This window comes from Euleptes europaea, chromosome 3 (assembly GCF_029931775.1).
Source record: "Euleptes europaea isolate rEulEur1 chromosome 3, rEulEur1.hap1, whole genome shotgun sequence".
Taxonomy (NCBI): Eukaryota; Metazoa; Chordata; class Lepidosauria; order Squamata; family Sphaerodactylidae; genus Euleptes; species Euleptes europaea.
In genome coordinates this window covers 27,345,759-27,365,615 of record NC_079314.1, presented here as the reverse complement: position 1 = coordinate 27,365,615, position 19,857 = coordinate 27,345,759, and the positions used below count along the sequence as shown (strand labels likewise).

Below are 19,857 nucleotides of genomic sequence, written 5' to 3'. Positions count from 1 at the left end.
AATATTGCTTTCCCCCACCCAACCCCCTGCAATGAAAACCTGCTCTCTTTTTTTTTTGACAGGAAGAAGGATCCCTTCCTTGGTTCAAATACTTTTTGTTTGGTCAGGTTAATTTGGAAAGCCTGAAAAACACAAGAGTCTCTTGTAATACTACGAAGGTGTATCCATCCGGTTTAAGTGGCTCTTCCGCATTTGTCCCGGAGGTTGCTGGTCTTCTTGCCTCCAACACCACCGTACGCTCGGCAGTGATTTCTCATTGGATGCTCACAAGGTGCTCCCAATGCTTCCTTTTTCTTTCTTTCTTCTTTTTATTTTTGTATGGCTCCTACAAATCTGAAAGCTTTCTGGAGTGAGGTAAAAAAAGTTAGGCTTTCAAGCAAAGTACATGGTACGTAAAGTGTCCTGGTGAACCTGTACTGCCTTCGCAAGGGCCTGAGGGTCTCGGCCGTTGCTCTGGCCAGATATGTGGCTGCCTTCTCCACTGGAAAGAGCAAAAAAGAAAAAACAAACACAGCATTAATTTTTTTAGCAGTATACAAAAAAGTTACGAATTGTTTCCTCAAGGGGAAGAAAATGCCTACAGGCAGAAAGAAGAAGAGTTGGTTTGTATATGCCGACTTTCTCTACCACTTAAGGCAGAATCAAGCCTGCTTACAATCACCTTCCCTCCCCCTCCCCACAACAGACACCCTGTGAGGTAGGTGGGGCTGAGAGTGCGACTTGCCCAAGGTCACCCAGCTGGCTTCGTGTGTAGGACTGGGGAAACAAATCCAGTTCACCAGATTAGCCTCAGCCGCTCATGTGGAGGAATGGGGAATCAAGCCCGGTTCTCCAGATCAGACTCTACCGCTCCAAACCACTGCTCTTAACCACTACACAACAGCACCATGGAGAGAGAAGCTCAAGTTCAAACTGCTCTTCCCATTTTCTGTGCTTTGGTTTTCTTAAAGTGGGAGAGTATAGGATCACTGCAGTCTTACCATCGGCGGTATAGGAGGGAAGATATAAGAAGGTCCCTATAGCAGAAAGGCTTTGCCCTTGTGGGTCAGGGGATATACAAACTTCAGAACATGTCTTGATCTGCTGTTCATTCTACCAAGAAGTCAGCACAAGGGTTCTTTCCCCTTCGCTTAACACTTGCCGTGACCCACCAGGTGAGTTTCTGGCTAAGAAGCTCCTAACTGATGAAAAATCAGTTACACTCTTGACTGCTAAATTCTGCGCTGCAGCTATTAAAATACGTCGTACCCTGACAGGATAAGAGTAACAGAAATACTTCATTACTCAAAATATTAAGGGGTTCACACCAAGTTATACGATGTTTATATAAATTTGATTCATACATGTCATATGTAATCTTTAGGCTTAGATTATTTGTAGTAGCAGCAGCAGCTGTTGTTGTGGTTTTCTTATTATCGGTTGTGGCTGTTGTTTTTTGCTGGTCAGTGACCGTATTAATTATGATGATGATGATCACTGCAGTTCCTCAGCCCCATCACCACCTATACTTTCAAGCGGTCAAATCAAATCAAATTTATTAATACGGTCGACTGACCAATCACATGCCAACACATCAACATTTCCAGACTCAATAGTTTTGCACCGCAGAATCACAGACTGCCCGTACAAATAAAGGTGTAAGATCAATAAAAGCAACCCCTGGCTAAAACTATCATCTTAAAATCGATAAAACTGTAAAATATTCTAACAATCATTCTCTAATAAAGTTCTGCATATTTTAATAGCAGCAGCTCAGAACTTGGCAGTTTGGAGCATAAGCTGAGGGTCTTCTCCTAATAGGAGCTTCTTTGCCAAAAGCTCAACTGACTCCTCAGGGAATTTACTAAGTAAGGGGGGAAATAAGCTTTGATCAAACTTCGTGGTAGAATGGGCAACACATCAGTGCATGCTTTCAAGTGGTCAAGTGTAGCTATACTTTTACCAACTGATGAGTTGTTTGCCCTGCGAGCTACAAGAACACCGGCACTCTGCCAGCTCCCGTGAGCCCAAACAGATACTACTGCCCATTGCAACTCTGCATGATTCACTGCTCTGAGCATGCTTATTTCCAATCAGGAAGCATGCCCAGAACAGTGACTCACACAGAGACATCACCTGGATGATTGGTAGAACACACCCAATCAGCGGTTTTCTTTTTTAAAAAAAAGTGCATAAAGTGCATAAAAGATTTTTGGGACAGTCCCTCACCTATCAGAGTGTAGAGAACATATCCTCCACACAACTTAGGGTACATCCAGAAAGGAAGCATCCCATTCCCAGTTTGATCATTAACCATATATGCATGAAGCAAGACAAAACCTATACCACGAAATAGCAGATGCCCTGTTTTGCAGGGGATTAAGGCACAGCTCTTGCCATGGCCCATACGCCCACACTGCCTGATGTACAAGAACTCCAGGGATATGATGCAAATCAAGCAGCCACCATAACCACCATCCCTGTTCCATAGTGTTTCCATCACTCCCAGGGTGATGAAAAAAATTCAGTTGCAAATTGGAACTATGGAAGGAATGCAGACTATCAACTCACCTATCGTGTTCTTTGTCTACGAGGTGGTATCGTGCCCGAAACGCCACCAAGCGGGCATAATATGCTGGTGCTGGGATGGAAACAGAGCGGGTACAGCGGACGTAAGTGTGGCAGAGCTGGTAGGTGAGGATTTGAAGTTCATCTGCTGTAAACCGGTTGTCGTCCCAAAGGACATAGTAATGGGAAGGTCTGCTCGTACCCTGGGCAGGAAGTATTAGAATTAAATTTCCCTCTAGAACCAAAAGGGATGAAGATACCTTTCTGGGGCCATAGCTTAACACATAAAGCTTCCTTATACTGAAACAGACTTTTGGTCCACTCAGACTGGCAGCGGCTCTCCAGGGTCTCGGGTCTTTCACATCACCTACCTGCCTAGTCCCTTTAACTGGAGATGCCAGGGATTGAACCTGGGACCTTCTGCATACCATGCAGAGGCTCTACCACTGAGCCACAGCCCCTCCCCAATTAATTATAAAGCACATTCAAGATGGAAGTATCTCAGTTATCAGATGTGTAGGTAGCATCCCAGAAGGTCCCAGGTTCAATCCCCATCACCTCCAGGTTCAAGAATCTCAGGTAGCAGATACTGAGAAGCATCCTACTCTGCCTAAAGCCTCCTAGAGATCTGTTCCCATTCAAAATAAGACAGTAATGAACTAGGAGGACCAGAGTTCTGACTCAATGCAAGGCAGGTCCGGATACCACCAGGGTAGCAAGCCAGGAAGGAATATTAACAATATGTTACTGATAAGTGGTGGCCAAAATTCCTGCAACAGTGCCAAGTATATTTTCCCGTTTTGTGCATTGTGATAATGTACAAGGACTCAGGAAGAAATTCATTGCAAAGCTGCTTTTTGGCTTGACTCATTCAGGCATCGCATCTAAAGTAGGCTCCCCCTCCAATGAAAAAACCTGAAATTTGAGCGGAAAGTTATAACAACATAATATTTATTATACAGTGTACACAGAAATAAAAACAATGGGCCTCATATACAGACTAATCAATTAAAAGAACATATATAAATAATTACTAACTTTCCAACATTGTTGATGATAAAAACCAGTGTAAACGACCAATAAATAACCAGATGCGTTTTGGACTGTGTGGCCTTCTTCAGTGGTTCTATATACAATTATTCTAGAGACACATCCAGAAATACATGTAAATGGAGTGCTATAAAGCAGTAACCTTATATATTGTGCGGCCCGTTGTCACTTATTGTTGTATATCATGGATATTTCGCCATTTGAATTGGCTCATATGCTTTATCACTGGTTGATGGTATACACATCTGTACAACAGAAATACAATACAAGACATCTGTGTGAGCTGATTCAAATGGTGAAATATCCATGATATACAACAAGTTTCTGGATGCGTCTCTATAATAATTATAACGCATATACAACCACTGAAGAAGGCCACACAGGCCGGAACGCGTCTGGTTATTCATTGGTCATTTATATTGGTTTTTATCATCAATACTGTTGGAAAGTTAGTAATTATTTATATTCATTCTTTTAATTGATTAGCCTGTATATAAGGCCCAGTGTTTTTTCTTCTGTGTACCCCATATAATAAATATTATTTTGTTATAACTTTTAGCCCAACTGTCAGGTTCTTTGTTTAAGTTCAGGTTGAGGTTTTTTTCTTTTGCTTCCCTTCAATCTTTTGTTCCCCTCCAATCAAGTCGTGCATGTTTGGAGTTGTGGCAGTCCTCATCAGGAGGACTTGTAAGGCGCTGCTGTTTCAAAGGGCTTTTTGTTAATTATTAAGGGTAGTAAATTTTGTTTTGCTGTTCAACAATGGTTAAAATTTTTGTTTTGTTTTTGGTAGAGTCTGTAAACTGTATTTAATCTTTTACAAACATGTAAGTAATTCTCTGTTTCAGTTTTTCTTACATAATTATTGGATTTCTCGAGTGCCAGTGCTATACAAATGTTTAAAATTGAAAATAAATAAATAAAATACACTGATTGCATAACAGTTGAGGAAAAGGCTGGTGCTTTTATAGCAAATGTAAAGATTTGTGGAAACTCAACATGTAGCCCTTCTGTATATATCAGATTTCCATACACTATTAGTAAATGCACTTTACTTTTAACAGTCGTGTGTGTGTGTGTGTGTGTAAAATGCTGTCAAGTCGCAGCAGACATATGGTGACATTTTTGTTTTTTGGCTATCTTCTGAGCATGGATTAGGGGTCACTGGGAGTGTGTGGGGGAGGTTGTTGTGAATTTCCTGCATTGTGCAGGGGGTTGGAATAGATTACCCTGGTGGTCCCTTCCAACTCTATGATTCTGGGCATGGAGTAGGGGTCTCTGTGGGCGTGGGGGGTAGTTGTGAATTTCCTGAATTGTGCAGGGGGTTGGACTAGATGATCCTGGTGGTCCCTTCCAACTCTATGATTCTATGACCCTGGAGGGGTTTCAAGACAAGAGTCAAGCAAAGTGGCTTGTCGTTGCCTGCCTCTGCATAGCAAACCTGGACTTCCGTGGTGGTCTCATGCCCAGGTACCAACCAGAGCTGATCCTGCTTAGCTTCTGAGATTGGATGAGATCAAGCTAGCCTGGACCATCCAGGTCAGAGCTAATAGTCTTGACCTATTTAAAATCATCTTTAAAAACAGTTGCTGCTCCTTTCTTGAGTCAACAGACCACAGATGATCCTCTGTTCTAGGGGAGTGCACAGATTAGGGTAATGTTGATGAAAATCAGCTTCCTCCACTACTGCATCCCTCATCAGGAAGGGAATAGGATTGATTAAACCAAAATGCATTTTTCTGGGGCTGTGGCTAGCTCAGAAGCATGCCCTTAAGCCATGGTACCTGAATGCCAGCATGACTGCAAAGATAGAAGTCAAACTCAAAGGGATGAGTGATGTTTGTGTCCACTGTTGTTCCTGCTGGGATGTTCCCGCTTTTGCCAATCTGTAGAGGTTAACAAGAAAACAAGCAAAAAAGAAATCAGGAACCAGCCCTTAGCAACATCAGAAGCCTGGGATATACTGGACCCTGCAGGGTGGGAATTCTGTCCCCACGTGGCGGTGGTGGTGGAGGAGGAAGAGGAGAAGAAGGGGAATGGGGGATGGGGAATCAAATCCGGTTCTCCAGATCAGAGTCCACTTTGATGTGCCGCTTGAGGTGGGCGTAAGTCCCTTGAGCCTTGTGCTTGCTACCCCCTTCAGGACTCTCTGTTGGAATCATGATCACTTTAGAGCAAAAACCGTGCCCAGAGCAAGGTGTCCAGCAAGGTCCCCTTCGTGGAAAACCCAGTTTTAAAACCCTGGTTGTCATTGAATCTCACCCTCTCGTTTTTGTCCGCACAGAAGAGGCGAGTGTGATGCCGTTTCTGAACAACGATGTATGTGATGCCTGGCTGGTAATCTTTCTCCAGTTTGATGCAGGCGTCACGGATGGCTAGGAGTTCATAATGAAGGATCTAGGAGAAAGCAACCGTGACACTTGGGAGAGAAAAAAGGAGGAACATGGAAGAGGCCATGCCAAGACCCACGTCAGAACAGGCGGGCCTAGTAGATCACAGCTCAACTGACACCCACCCCCTTTCCCCTCAGAAGATCCCCCTGATTGTTGGAAGAGATCCCTGATTGGCAAGCTGCAAGTTCAGAAGTCCAGTCGATGCACGAGCCCATCCCTGAAATTGTGTGTGTGTGTGCAAAGTGCTGTCGCGTCACAGCCCGCTTACGGTGACCCTGTAGGGTTTTCAAGGTAAGAGATATTCAGAAGGGGTTTGCCACTCCCTGCGTCACAAGTGAGGCAAAGTGCCAGGCTGGTTGCAGCACGCTGAGGGTAAGTCTTTGCAAGATCCTGGCCAGGGTGCAGAGCTGCCTCAGCAACTCCAGCATCCATCAGCAATACAGTGTTGGACTCAGTTACATCCCAGCCTACTTAAGCCAGGGCCTGGAAAAAGAGCCTTGCTGGATTATCCAGGGCACAAGGCCACAGCCCTTGCCTGCTAGATCTGGCCCTAGGCCCTGCCCGCTCCAGACTCTGCCTACTCCTGAAGCCCAGACCCTGCTCAGTGACCACCTGCAGACTAAGTCCTTCCTCTTGGGAGAGACCAGCCGAAGCCTGAGGTCAGAGCAACAGTGGCCATTTCCCCATTGCAAAAGAGTCAAAGGTCAAACGTGCCTCAGTGTTCAATTTATTCAATTTTATGGTCCTTAGACCATACATAAAATGTTTGCAGATACATTGCTTTACCCAAACCAGCAGTATAAAACAATACCTTTTGGTAAAACACTATACAAAATATTACCCTCTTTAAAAACTGGTCAGCAATATAAAATTAAACAATCAATCCACTCTACAACTTTTCATTTCTATTTAGATTTCCGATAATTAAATATCATTCTACAAAACTTGGCTACTAACTTTGTTACTTGAGAAAATTCATCCTTAAGAAGGATGTTCTTATGTTAACGCTAACGAATTCAAGATAACCAGTGCTCTTTCTTAAAAGAGGGCCAAGAATCTTCTCCCTGTCCTCCTTATAGGAACTGCACCTAAAAAGGACATGTTCCAGTGTTTCTGATTCACCGCTGTTGGAGGGACAGAGCCTTTGTGAGAGGGGGAGTCTTTTTGAATTTTCCTTCTAATACTGCAGAGGGCAGAACCAAACATCGAGCTAGAGTAAACGCTCTCCTAGTAGTATTTCCTTCTAACATTGAAAGGTATGTCGCTGGGCAAGGGATGTACTTGGTTTTGGCAGATGCCCTAAAAAAAGATGCTCTAGCTAGATCAAATTGCCTTTCGGTGTCTTTTATTCTTTGTTTTACTGCTTGTCTTGCTCTATCACAACCTACAGCCCTCAGATTCTCTGGGGGGAAACCAAGATGTTCTATTTTGGTTCTAACAGCCTTAAGCCAGCTTGATGGGTAGTTATCCTCTAGAATCAATGGCAGAAATCCACAGGGTCTAAAGTTTAATATAAGCCATAAGTAAATCGACAGTAAAACGACCCTAGCCTCTACTCTTATTTGGCTAGTCTCCAGTCTCACGATGGAGTTAGAAACACACGTAGGCACCTGTAGCAATGCTCTTAAGAATTTTGTTTGAGTTCGCTCTAGGGGAACAAAACAAGAAGAAGCTGATCCTAAAACACGTGCCTCAGTGAGATGCTGCTGAGGAGCACCAGGTGACTTGCAGGCGGTTAGTCGACCTAGAAGAACCTCTTAGGATACAGTCAGAAGCACCACGCGAGCAGCCAAGAGGGCAGGCTTTGGAAATCATTGGGGACAAGGCTGTGTAAAGCGTTGTTGGTGTTATGGAGAAAAAGGCAGCCGCTCACCTGGGGAAGCTGTCCCTCCGGCACTCCGTCGCGATAGAAGATGATGCGGGTGGGCTTGAAGCGGGTGGATTTGTAAAATTGGATGAGGAGCTCTCTCACCATGTATGACAGGTCCTCGATGATCTCCTGGCGGGGCCGCTGCACCCGCACCGTTGCGCAGTATCGGCTCGGATGGGCGTCCATGCTGCCCACCACCTGTAGGAAATAAACAGCAAATGTGTGAAACTGTCACCTGAATCACTGACATAAGAACATAAGAAAGGCCGTGCTGGATCAGACCAAGGCCCATCAAGTCCAGCAGTCTGTCCACACAGTGGCCAACCAGGTGCCTCTAGGAAGTCCACAAACAAGATGACTGCAGCAGCATTATCCTGCCTGTGTTCCACAACACCTAATATAATAGGAATGCTCCTCTGATCCTGGAGAGAATAGGTATGCATCACGACTAGTATCCATTCTGACTAGTAGCCATGAATAGCCCTCTCCTCCATGAACATGTCCACTCCCCTCTTAAAGCCTTCCAAGTTGGCAGCTATCACCACATCCCAGGGCAGGGAGTTCCACAATTTAACTAAGCGTTGTGTGAAGAAATGTTGGTTAAGGCAAGGAGAAACAAGTGTTGCTAAAAATTAAATAAAACACTACCATCTTCACTAAACGAAGCGGATCAGAGGTTAAAATTAAGTGGCTCACACTGATAAAGAGTATTTTGTCATACATTCACAGGAACTCCAGGAGGACTGCACGCTTGACTTTTTTTTAATGGATTGATAATTACAGGAAAAAATGCAATATGATCCTAAAGAACACTAAAACAGTACCCTGATGCCCCAGGCTAGCCCGCTCTCATCAGATCTCAGAAGCTAAGAACCTAGATGGGAGACCACCAAGGAAGTTCGTGGTTGCTACACAAGCAATGAGAAACCACCTCTCCTCATCTCTTGCCTTGAAAACCCTACGTTTGCCATAAATTGGCTGCGACTTGATGGCACTTTTCGCCACCACTCAAAGCAGTGTAATGCATCCAACAGCCTCAAATTTTTCAGACATTATACTCCTTTTATAAAAAGTCCCCTCCTGAAGCGTTCCGTTTCACACATTCTGCAGAATGACAAAAATGTGGGTGCCTTATTGACCTCTTTTAGGCAAGCCATTCTACCGGGGGGGGGGGCACACACACAGAGAAAGGCTCAGTCACTGGGAATCTGGCCCTCCTGCAGGGTAGCACCTTCAGGAGCCCTTGCACAGATGATGATATCGGGGTGTGTGTGTGTATTAAGTGCCGTCAAGTCGCTTCCAACTCATGGCGACCCTATGAATCAATGTCCTCCAAAATGACCTGTCCTTAACAGCCTTGCTCAGGTCTTGCAAACTGAGGGCTGTGACTTCCTTTATAGCGTCAATCCATCTCTTGCTGGGTCTTCCTCTTCTCCTGCTGCCCTCAACTTCTCCTAGCATGATTGTCTTTTCCAGTGACTCTTGTCTTCTCATAATGTGACCAAAATACAACCGCCTCAGTTTAGTCATTTTAGCTTCTAGGGTCAGTTCAGGCTTGATTTGATCTATAACTTACTGATTTGTTTTTTTTGGCAGTCCACGGTATCTGTAACACTCTCCTCCAACACCACATTTCAAAGGAATCTGCTTTCTTCCTGTCAGCTTTCTTCATTGTCCAGCTTTCACACCCATACATAGTAATAGGGAATACGATGGCATGAATTAACTTGATCTTGGTTGCCAGTGACACATCCTGACACTTCAGAATCTTTTCTAGCTCCTTCATGGCTGCCCTTCCCAGTCTCAACCTCCTTCTGATTTCTTGGCTGCAGTCTCCCCTTTTGGTTGATGATGGAGCCAAGGAATAGAAAGTCTTCAACAATTTCAATTTCCTCTTTGTCAGCCTTAAAGTTGAGTCGTTCTCCTGTAGCCATTACTTTTGTCTTCTTGATGTTCAGCTGTAGTCCTGCTTCGGCAGGTACACAGAACTTTTTAAATCCTAATCTGAAGGATGATTCTTTTTTACCTCAACCACACAGAGAGGCAGTATGGCAGGACAGAGAACTGGCATTAGACCAGGATTCAAACCCACTCCCACCCATGAAGCTCCCTGTTGAGCTTGGGTCAGTGAATCCCTCCCACCCTAACCTACCTCACAGGACTGTCATGAAGATAAAAATGGGACATCCACGTATGCTCCCTTGAGCTCCCTTGAAGGTGTATTGGATACAAGTTAAGATCTATTCTCATGCTCTTCGTTATAGCAAATGCTCTATAATTTGGACTGGCCGAAACACGGTTTCAAAAAATACCTGCTCACCTATGCGCATGCACGTTTTTGTAACCCACCAAATGTATGCAACGGAAAGGAGAGCCACAGTGATTTAAGCAGGTATGTTGCGTAAATGCATTTAATAACCCACCTGCAGCGCTTTCCCTAGTGGCAATGGCAGATTGTGCAGCTGGGGGCACAGGGCTACAGGAATAGACAGCTTTAAAAGAGGATTAGGCAGATTACAAGACAAAAGTAATGGCTACTGAAGAATTACACCACTTTAAGGTTGACAATGAAGAAAGTGAAACGGTTAAAGATTTTCCATTCCTTGGCTCAATCATCAACCAAAAGGGAGACTTCAACCAAGAAATCAGAAGGAGTTTTGAGACTTGGAAGGGCAGCCATGAAGGAACTGGAAGGTGTAAAGATATGTTGCTGGGAGTTGCTGTGGCTCAGTGGTAGAACATCTGCTTGGCATGCCGAAGGTCCCAGATTCAATCCCCGGCATCTCCAGTTAAAGGGACCAAGCAAGTAGGTCATGTGAAAGACTTGTATCTGAGATCCTGGAGAGCCAATGTCAATCTGAGTAGACAATACTGACATTGATGGACCAAGGGTTTGATTCAGTATATGTCCAGCGCCCGGGCAAGCCCTGGCAGCGGGACTACCCGGCGGCACACTTACTGGGCGGGAAGGCCGGCCGGCCACGGTCGGGGGGGTGGAACCGGCTGTTCCGCCGCCCGCGAAGCCCTCGGAGGGACAAACGGCCTGGTAGGGAGGGATAGAGCAGGGCAACACAGCCCCGAGGCCCAGCAGCGGGAGGTCCCCAGAGGCGCCGCATCCGCAAGCCGCGCCTGGGCCCCCTGCCCCGCGGCAGCCTTCCCCAGCAGAAAAAGAGCCGGGTGAGGAAGGGACGGGGAGACAGGCAGACGCCAGCGAGAGAGGCGGGGCAGGAGCCGCCGAACAGCGGAGCCAGAGCTGCGGCCCCGCTGAGAGCAAAGGCGGATCAGAGATGCGGGCAGGGGATGATTGGTGGAGCCTCAACAGGGCAGGTCTGGAGGTTCAGGAAGGGGCGGAGCAGGGAGGGGCCTGGCCTAGATGACCGGGGGAGGAACGCGGAGGCTGAGGAGGCAGTCCGCTGTGGAGCTTCGGGCTCAGTGGAGCAGGGACTGGCCATGGGTGTGAAGGAGAGAGAGAGAGAGAGAGAGAGAGAGAGAAGTCCTCATCCAACCCAACCTGAGGCCAGGGAAGCGCCCCAGAGTCAAACAGGCCAGGCCGCGGGGGGGGGGGTGAAGAGGCCGGGCCCACGGGACGGATCCTCACAGTATAAGACAGCTTCATGTGTGTTCATGTGTCGCCAGTAAGGGAGTGCTCGGGGGGGGGGCTGTTGACAGCGGGGGGGGCTGCTAGAAACCCTGGGCCCTGGCAGCTGCTCCACCTAAGGGTTTATTGATGCCCGCCCTCCTTCATGGCTTTCTGAGAGATCTATGGTTAGTTAAAAGTTGGCAAAAAAAAAAAAAAAAAAGCTGATCCCCACCTCCCTCATGTCACCAGTGCAAGTTTTGAGGTTCCTAAGTGCACAGCTGACATTGGGATGATGTCTGTGCACGGGGGGCAAAACCTACCTATAGCCTTTTATAGCAGATGGCAAGGGGGAGAGTATATGCATGTGTACACCCAGCACAGAGATGCTTGCATCTGCTCCCTTGCAAAAATTTAATTGCCTTCCAAATTACCATGTAGTGGTTTTGTAGACACCACATAAAATGTGCAGACATGACTCAAGACCAGGGCACCAAAACCCCACTCCACAACTCCTCTGTGCCAACTCACAGTGGACCTTCTTTATAAGTTGACGCGCTTTTAAAACCAGTACGTTTATGCGCCGGAGACCAAAGTGCTCCAATGCTTTCACGGCCCACTGGCACCCCCTGCTGTCTGTGAATCGCTAAACCACGAAGAACTGCAGCCTCAATGTCAACATTTCCTGCTGTATGCTCCCTGCCCTGGGCTGTTACCGCACTAGGTATTCCCAGCGATGTATCAAGTGTTTGGAAATGTTATAGAAAATATTGCTTTTGGATATGCCACGGCTAAAAAATGGTTGGAAGACGTCTTCACAGCTAAAGGGGCCAAAGAAAGTGCGAACAGTATTTTTTATAACATTTTCAAACTCTTGATACATCGCTGGGAATACTTAGTGTGGTAACAGCCCTGGGGCTTAGAGTGGCTTTGCACATTACAGGTTTTTTTTGGGGGGGGGGGAAGAAACAACGGCATCCCCCCTTTACCTAAACTAGCATCTACTGTCAAGAGCTCATTTTCAGCTGGCCCTCTTTCCTTCTTCATTGATTTATAAATTAAAGTTTTACTTAATTTATTATGGATTAAATTTGTGAAGGGAGCCCTGTGGCGCAGAGTGGTAAGCTGCAGTACTGCAGTCAAAAGCTCTGCTCACGACCTGAGTTCGATCCCAATGGAAGTCGGTTTCAGGTAGCCGGCTCATGGTTGCCTCAGCCTTCCATCCTTCCGAGATCGGTGAAATGAGTACCCAGCTTGCTGGGGGTAAAGTTTAGACGACTGGGGAAGGCACTGGCAAACCACCCTGTAAACATAGTCTGCCTAGTAAACGCCAGGATGTGACAGCACCCCATGGGTCAGGAATGACCCGGTGCTTACACAGGGGACTGCTTTTACCTTTATACACATGTACATTTTTGTTCTAATGGGAAGGTTTGTATAGAAAGTCTGTATACGTGCCAGTTCATAATTAAAGTGCAGAAAAAGAAAGATGTGCACTTAAAGTGCAGTTTCAGTTCATAAGTACTGTACATTTCATACTTAAAGTGCAGAAAAAGAAAGAAAAAGGAAATAAAACAGCTTACGGCTGTTATGGAGGGCTTCTTCCCATCACCTGCCGGCGGATGGGTTACGTCCGCTCCAAGGAATATAACTGGCTGTTGAAAGACAGCAGAGCTGCAGGAACAAAAGAGACATACAGAGCAGGAAGTTAATATCAAGTGTTAACAAAGACAAAGGGGAGTGAGTAGGAGGACCGTTACCCTATAATTATCATATCCTCTTTAAAGTTTCTTTTTTTGGAGGGGGGGGAATACCTCTTTCTATAAAAGTAACAACTATTGATAAGCGGTGTGCATGTTCTTTCTCCACTTCCCACCTCATTCAAGTTCTGCCCCAAGGACTCCCAGAATAGTGTATTCAGAAAAAGCTCTGCAAGGAGAGGAGAATAAAATTGGGAGTGGGGTAGGGAACTGTACAAGTGTGGTGTGGTGGTTAAGAGTGGTGGTTTGGAGTGGTGGACTCTGATCTGGAGAACCGGGTTTGATTCCCCACTCCTCCACATGAGTGGCGGAGGCTAATCTGGTGAACTGGATTTGTTTCCCCACTCCTACACATGAAGCCAGCTGGGTGACCTTGGGCCAGTCACAGCTCTCTTAGAGCTCTCTCAGCACCCCCTCCCTCACGGGGTGTCTGTTGTGGGGAGAGAAAGGGAAGGTGATTGTAAGCCAGTTTGAGTCTCCCTTAAGTGGTAGAGAAAGTCGGCATATAAAAATCGACTCTTCTCCTTCTTCCCCTCTGCCCATTCTGGCCACAATGGCTTGCTTAAGCCTTTATAACCATGACTGCCTTGATGCTTGAGGAAGAACAAGGTATGTGATTAGATGCCAATTTTGGTATCTCAAATTCTTATCTAAGAGGTAAAAAGGTATTGCTGAAGGATGGTGGTCTATGCTAGATGAAGGTTCAATAGTCAGAGATGAGCTGCTCATGACAACCACTCTCTGGGCAGTTATCAAACCCCAAAGATTGCAGTTTGGGGTGCTCCATGAATGACAGAGAATGTGGCATGCAAACAAATTATACAAAAAGAACAGCTGGACAATTGTATGATGGGCACAGAATGCAGTTCTTGGGACAATAGTTCTCTTTTTTTAAAGGTACGATATGTACTTCCCTGTCATATAGGGCAACAGTAGTTCGTGCATCAATCAGGGCCACAGATTCACGTTTTGTTTTGAAGAAGAAGAGTTGGTTTTTATATGCCAACTTTCTCTCCCACTTAAGGAAGAATCAAACCGGCTTACAATCACCTTCCCTTCCCCTCCCCACAACAGACACCCTGTGAGGTCGGCAGGGCTGAGAGAGCTCTTAATAGAACTGTGACTAGCCCAAGGTCACCCAGCTGGAGTCATGTGTAGGAGTGCAGAATCCGCTGCTCATGTGGAGGAGTGGGGAATCAAACCCAGTTCTCCAGATCAGAGTCCACCGCTCCAAACCACCGCTCTGAACCACTATACCACACTGGCTAAAGCTGAAAAATTTCAAGGTTATGAGTTCAGGTTCAGCAATGCAGAGCAGCAGCAAGGTTGTGTACGTGCGTCAGTGTTGTTAAGGGGGAAGAACCCCACTCTGAGCGACACGAAGGAGGCCATTTCTGGACGGCACGCTTACCGCTGATGGGGCACCAGGATGTTGTTGATTCCTCCAAGCTTGACATTGATCTTGAGGCAGAGGTTGGAGAGCGTCTGTGGTGAAGTCTTCACTACGTTCTTGACCTGCACGCACTGAGTAGCCATTCCCAGGAGCGTGTCCCCCACACGCTTCACCTCCGCTGGGGATGGAACAGCAGAATGTTACAGAAGAAGAGTTGGTTTTTATATGCCGACTTTCTCTGCCACTTAAGGGAGAATCAAACCGGCTTACAATCACCTTCCCTTCCCCTCCCCACAACAGACACCCTGTGAGGTAGGTGGGGCTGAGAGAGCTCTAAGAGAGCTGTGACTAGCCCAAGTCTTCATGTGTAGGGGTGGGGAAACAAACGCAGTTCTCCAGATTAGCCTCCGCCGCTCATGTGGAGGAGTGGGGAATCAAACCCGGTTCTCCAGATCAGACTCCACCGCTCCAAACCACCGCTCTTAACAGCTACACCACGCTGGCTCTCAGGTGAGCTTCTGGAAATGGTGTTTCAAACAGAATTTGAAACTGCGTTCATTCAGTTAGATGAGAAAAGGGTTTCAAGAAGGGCTGGGAATTGTAAAGCCAATTTAAAACATGCAAAGAAAAAGCTCGAGTCCTTTCCTTCCTGAGGCGCAACACTTCAGCATGAGGTTCATGGGGTCCACATTTTTTCACTTCTTTCCCATGCAGGGGGAAAAGTGTCCTGGATACAGCTAGTTAGCATATCACGCCAAAGGGGCCTAGCCCCATTGGTATAATCATTATTATTACTATTATTATTGTTGTTATTGTTTGATTTATTCACTGGGACCAAAGGCAGATTACAAATATGATAAAAAAACCCAACTTTTCCAGAATGGAAAATATATTTAAAAGTCAAGAATCAGATGGAGGTGGTTCATAAAGTGATTGCTAGTTTGAAATATTATATGTTTTATGCGTTTTATATTCCTATATGTTTTGGTTGATGTTTGGATTTATTGTTCCTTTTTAATGCTGCAATAAATGTCATTTAATTTTTTTTAAACCAACTTTTCAGTCAATCACTGAGCAGATTACAAGGTATGATAAAATTTGAATGTACCAGCAAAGACGCCTAGTAAAACAAAATAATCCTGTTAGGCAGGGATTGTAGAATAAGGAGGAGGGGGGAACAGAACACCACATGCAAACATATCAGTAACTGTCTGAAACCTGTGCTCTCTGGAGGAATAGCAAAACATAAAAATTAGCACAAATCTCTCTGGCTGTCCCCCACCCTTCTCAACATTTGTCCTGCTAACATACCATATACTGGCGTCTTCCCTGGGAGGATGACTATGATGAGTTGCAGCCCAGAATAGGTGTTCTTCAGGTGCCGGAACATGGGCTCCACGCTGTCTGCACCTTGCGCATATTTGCAGAAGCATGGCTGGCCCTGGATCGGCATCCCTGCATCCTTGGAGATCTTGCGTAGCTGGTCTGTGAAGTTCCTACACCAAGGGAAGGCGAAAAGTGAGCTCAAAAGGGAAGCATAGGAAGACAGCTATCTTTTGCATTACACAGCCGTGGGCCAGGCGCCCTTCTCCTTCTCCGCTCTGTAGCGGGAGTCACTGGGTCCAAGAAGTGCTTTTAAAAAGCCCTTCTTCAGAGAAGCAAGGGCTACAAGTAGTCCTTAAGCAGCAGGGAAGTCATTGTTCCCCCAGGATCCCCCCCCCCCCGGGCCTGTTTCAGTCATCATCAAGACCAGCTACAGAAAGTGGGGGCACAAGCTTGAAGGTATTCAAAGAAGCAGTTGCTCCCTTGACTGGCTACCAGACATTATGCTGGGCCCGGTACTTTTCAATTTTTTAAATAAATGATCTGAATGAGGGTGTGGCGGGACTACTCATTAAATTTGCAGATGACACCAAATTGGGAGGAGCAGCGAACACGCCAGAAGACAGAGATATAATTCAACGAGATCTGAACGCAGTGGAAAGGTGGGTGGATGTGAACAAGATGCAATTCAACAAGGATGAGTGCCGAGTTCTACATCTGGGTAACAAAAATGAGGGACATGCATACTGGATGGGGGTTACACTTCTGGGTAGCATGTATGTGAACAAGATCTTGGGGTACGAGTGGATATGAGCAGCCAGTGTGATGCTGCAACAAAAAAAGCTAATGTAATCTTGGGGTGCATCAACAGAGGTAATCTTGGGGTGCATCAACAGAGGTATAACATCCAAAGTGCAAGATGTTATAGTTCCACTGTACACAGCATTGATCAGGGCACAACTGGAGTATTGTGTGCGGTTCTGGAGGCCCCAGAGCGAAAAGGATGATCAGGGGCCTGGAGACCAAGCCCTACGAGGAAAGGCTGAGGGAGTTTGGAATGTTTAGTCTGGAGAAGACGAGGTTGGGGGGGGGGGTGACACATGATTGCTCTCTAAGTATTTGAAGGGCTGTCACTTAGAGGAGGGCAGGGAGCTGTTCCTGTTGGCAGCAGAGGATAGGACTCGCAATAATGGGTTTAAATTGCGAATGGAAAGGTACGGCTGGATATTAGGAAAAAAATTTTTACAGTAAGAGTTGTTCGACAGTGGAGTCAGCTACCTAGGGAGGTAGTGAGCTCCCCCCTCACTGGCAGTCTTCAAGCAGAGGCTGGACAAGCACTTGTCAGGGATGCTCTAGGCTGAGCCTGTATTGAGCAGGGAGTTGGACTAGATGGCCTGTATGGCCCCTTCCAACTCTATGATTCTGTGTTCTATGTGAGGCTTCAGCACCCTCAGTCCTTTGCCAGTTCTTTAGGACTTCTGGCTTCCGACCTACCATCAGCTCTTCTGCAGACCTGACGTTTCCTCACCCCCAGCCCAGTCCACAACAGAAGTAGTGCCCAGCAGGCATCATGCTGCTGAAACCATAACCTGAGACACAAGATTGGGGAGGGGGAGGGAGTAGAATGTAGGGGAAGACCCTCTTTTCATTTCCTCGTATTTATATCCCGTCCTCAATTCCCGGCAAGCTGGGTTCAGAGCGTGCTGTGAAATCAAGCTTGGAAAGAAAACCACTTCGCCTAACAGCTGGACAGGATCTATGCATTTCATGTGTTTTGGAACCCATAATTGAACAGGCCAACGTAGCTATTATTATAAGAGTACATCCAAATAGAAAGGAAACATGGCTACCAGGACAGGATCTGTTCCCAAAGCAGCACAATGATCCTTTCACAACTTACCACAAGACAATCCGGAATCATTTCCAGTTGATTCCCTCGGGGGGGGGGGGGGGAATGTCTGAAATGAACAGGCACTTCTCTTTTTTCTTGGATATCCAGATCTACCTACATTTCTAGATTTACCTATATCGTCTGCACGGCAGGCATTCACCCGGCTGACACAGAGCATGTTGATTCCAAGTCAGGCATAACATGACATTGTAACTTTGGAATTCTAATCTGTCCTCTAAGAGCAGGAAAGTGGGTACATCGGATACGATTAAGGGGTTGGAGCACCTTTCCTATGAGGAAAGAAGAGCCTGGGACTTTTCGGTTTAGAAAACAGACAACTAAGGCGGTACATAAGAAAGGCCCAGCTGGATCAGACCCAGGCCCATCAAGTCCAGCAGTCTGTTCACACAGTGGCCAACCAGGTGCCTCTAGGACAGTAGTGGCGAACCTATGGCACGCGTGCCAGAGGTGGCACTCAGAGCCCTCTCTGTGGGCACGTGAGCCGTCACCCCAGCACAGAGTTAGCCTGAGTTCGTTCCTCCGGCTGAGGAGGCTGGGGACCAGCGGTGCCTGAAGCACCAGGCTCCTTCCCAGTGCCTTCTCCGCAGTCGCCAGCTGCGCGCTCCAGAAGTGAAGACAACTACGAGCCTTCTGCCGAGGACTGGAAGAGGCGGAGCCGGGACGGGGCTGGACTGGGAGTGGGACGCCTGGGCAGCCGTCTGTGGCAGGCTGGTTGGTGACTGCAGTGCAGGGGGTTGGCGGTGAGGGCCGAACAAGGGCCTGCCTGGCATTTGTGCTGGAGCCAAGCCCTTCGCTTAGCTCGGGTTTCCACTCTGCTCGTTCATGCAACCGAAGGTGCCTCTGAGCGCATGCAGAGGGCTGTCCCCACCATCAGTCCCCCTGCATAACAGTCTTTTTTAATTTGTATGAAGATAACAGTTGGAAAAAGAAACAAACTGAAGGGGTGGGGGCTATGCTCCAGCTGCTTTCCTTCCCCCTCTTGGCCGCCCATGCAGGGTTGCCAACCTCCAGGTAGTAGCAGGAGATCTGCTATTTCAGTTTACCTGGAGAAAATGGCAGCTTTGGCAATTGGACTCTATGGCATTGAAGTCCCTCCCCAAACCCCACCATCCTCAGGCTCCACCCCAAAAACCTCCCACAGGTGGCAAAGAGGGACCTGGCAACCCCTAGCCCCGTGTGGACTTCTAACTGTGTTGGCACTTTGCGATAAATAAGTGGGTTTGGGGTTGCAGATTGGGCACTCGGTCTCTACAAGGTTTGCCATCATCGCTCTAGGAAGCCCCCAAACAAGACGACTGCAGCAGCACCATCCTGCCTGTGTTCCACAGCACCTAAGATCATAGGCATGCTCCTCTGATCCTGGAGAGAATAGGCATGCATCATGACTAGTATTCATTTTGATTAGTAGCCATGGATAGCCCTCTCCTCCATGAACATGTCCACTCCCCTCTTAAAGCCTTCCAAGTTGGCAGCCATCACCACATCCTGGGGCAGGGAGTTCCACAATTTATGCATTGTGTGAAGAAATACTTTTCCTTTTATCTGTTTTGAATCTCTCCCATTGGTTCCAGTGGGCAATCCTGTCATTGCTTTTAGTACATCCCTTTCAAAGGTGCCACCCAAATGCTAAAAATACGACCGAAATCCAAGATTTTTGTTTTATTTTGCTACCACAGAAGAACATAACGACCCCTTTGCAATCGTGGTGCCTACTGCTGCTGCCCCCAGTTTTGCACGAAGCCGCCTTTTGGCAACAGGGGGGTCAGGAAAATGAAGGCCCAGGTGAACATAAGAAAAGCCCTGTTGAATCAGACCAAGGCCCATCAAGTCCAGCCGTCTGTGACAGTGGCCAACCAGGTGCCTCTAGGAAGCCCACAAAACAAGACGACTGCAGCAGCATTGTCCTGCCTGTGTTCCACAGCACCTAATATAATAGGCATGTTCCTCTGATTCTGGAGAGAATAGGTATGCATCATGACTAGTATCCATTCTAACTAACAGCCATGAATACCCCTTTCCTCCATGAATATGTCCA

At 46.8% G+C, this 19,857-nt stretch overlaps 1 protein-coding gene across 2 annotated transcripts in view; it reads right to left on the bottom strand.

The window, feature by feature from the left end:
* Positions 1-288: 288 nt before the first annotated feature.
* The window catches only part of LOC130475706 (protein argonaute-1), a 63,146-nt gene continuing 43,577 nt past the window's right edge, over positions 289-19,857 (bottom strand). For both annotated transcript variants that reach the window (XM_056847539.1, XM_056847540.1), the window contains 8 exons: positions 15,899-16,083; positions 14,606-14,765; positions 13,018-13,108; positions 7,861-8,055; positions 5,857-5,991; positions 5,379-5,480; positions 2,551-2,750; positions 289-481 (listed from right to left, as the gene is read on the bottom strand). In XM_056847539.1, coding sequence (XP_056703517.1) covers positions 373-481; positions 2,551-2,750; positions 5,379-5,480; positions 5,857-5,991; positions 7,861-8,055; positions 13,018-13,108; positions 14,606-14,765; positions 15,899-16,083 — 1,177 coding nt within the window. In that variant the 3' untranslated portion in view covers positions 289-372. The remainder of the gene's footprint in view (positions 482-2,550; positions 2,751-5,378; positions 5,481-5,856; positions 5,992-7,860; positions 8,056-13,017; positions 13,109-14,605; positions 14,766-15,898; positions 16,084-19,857) is intronic.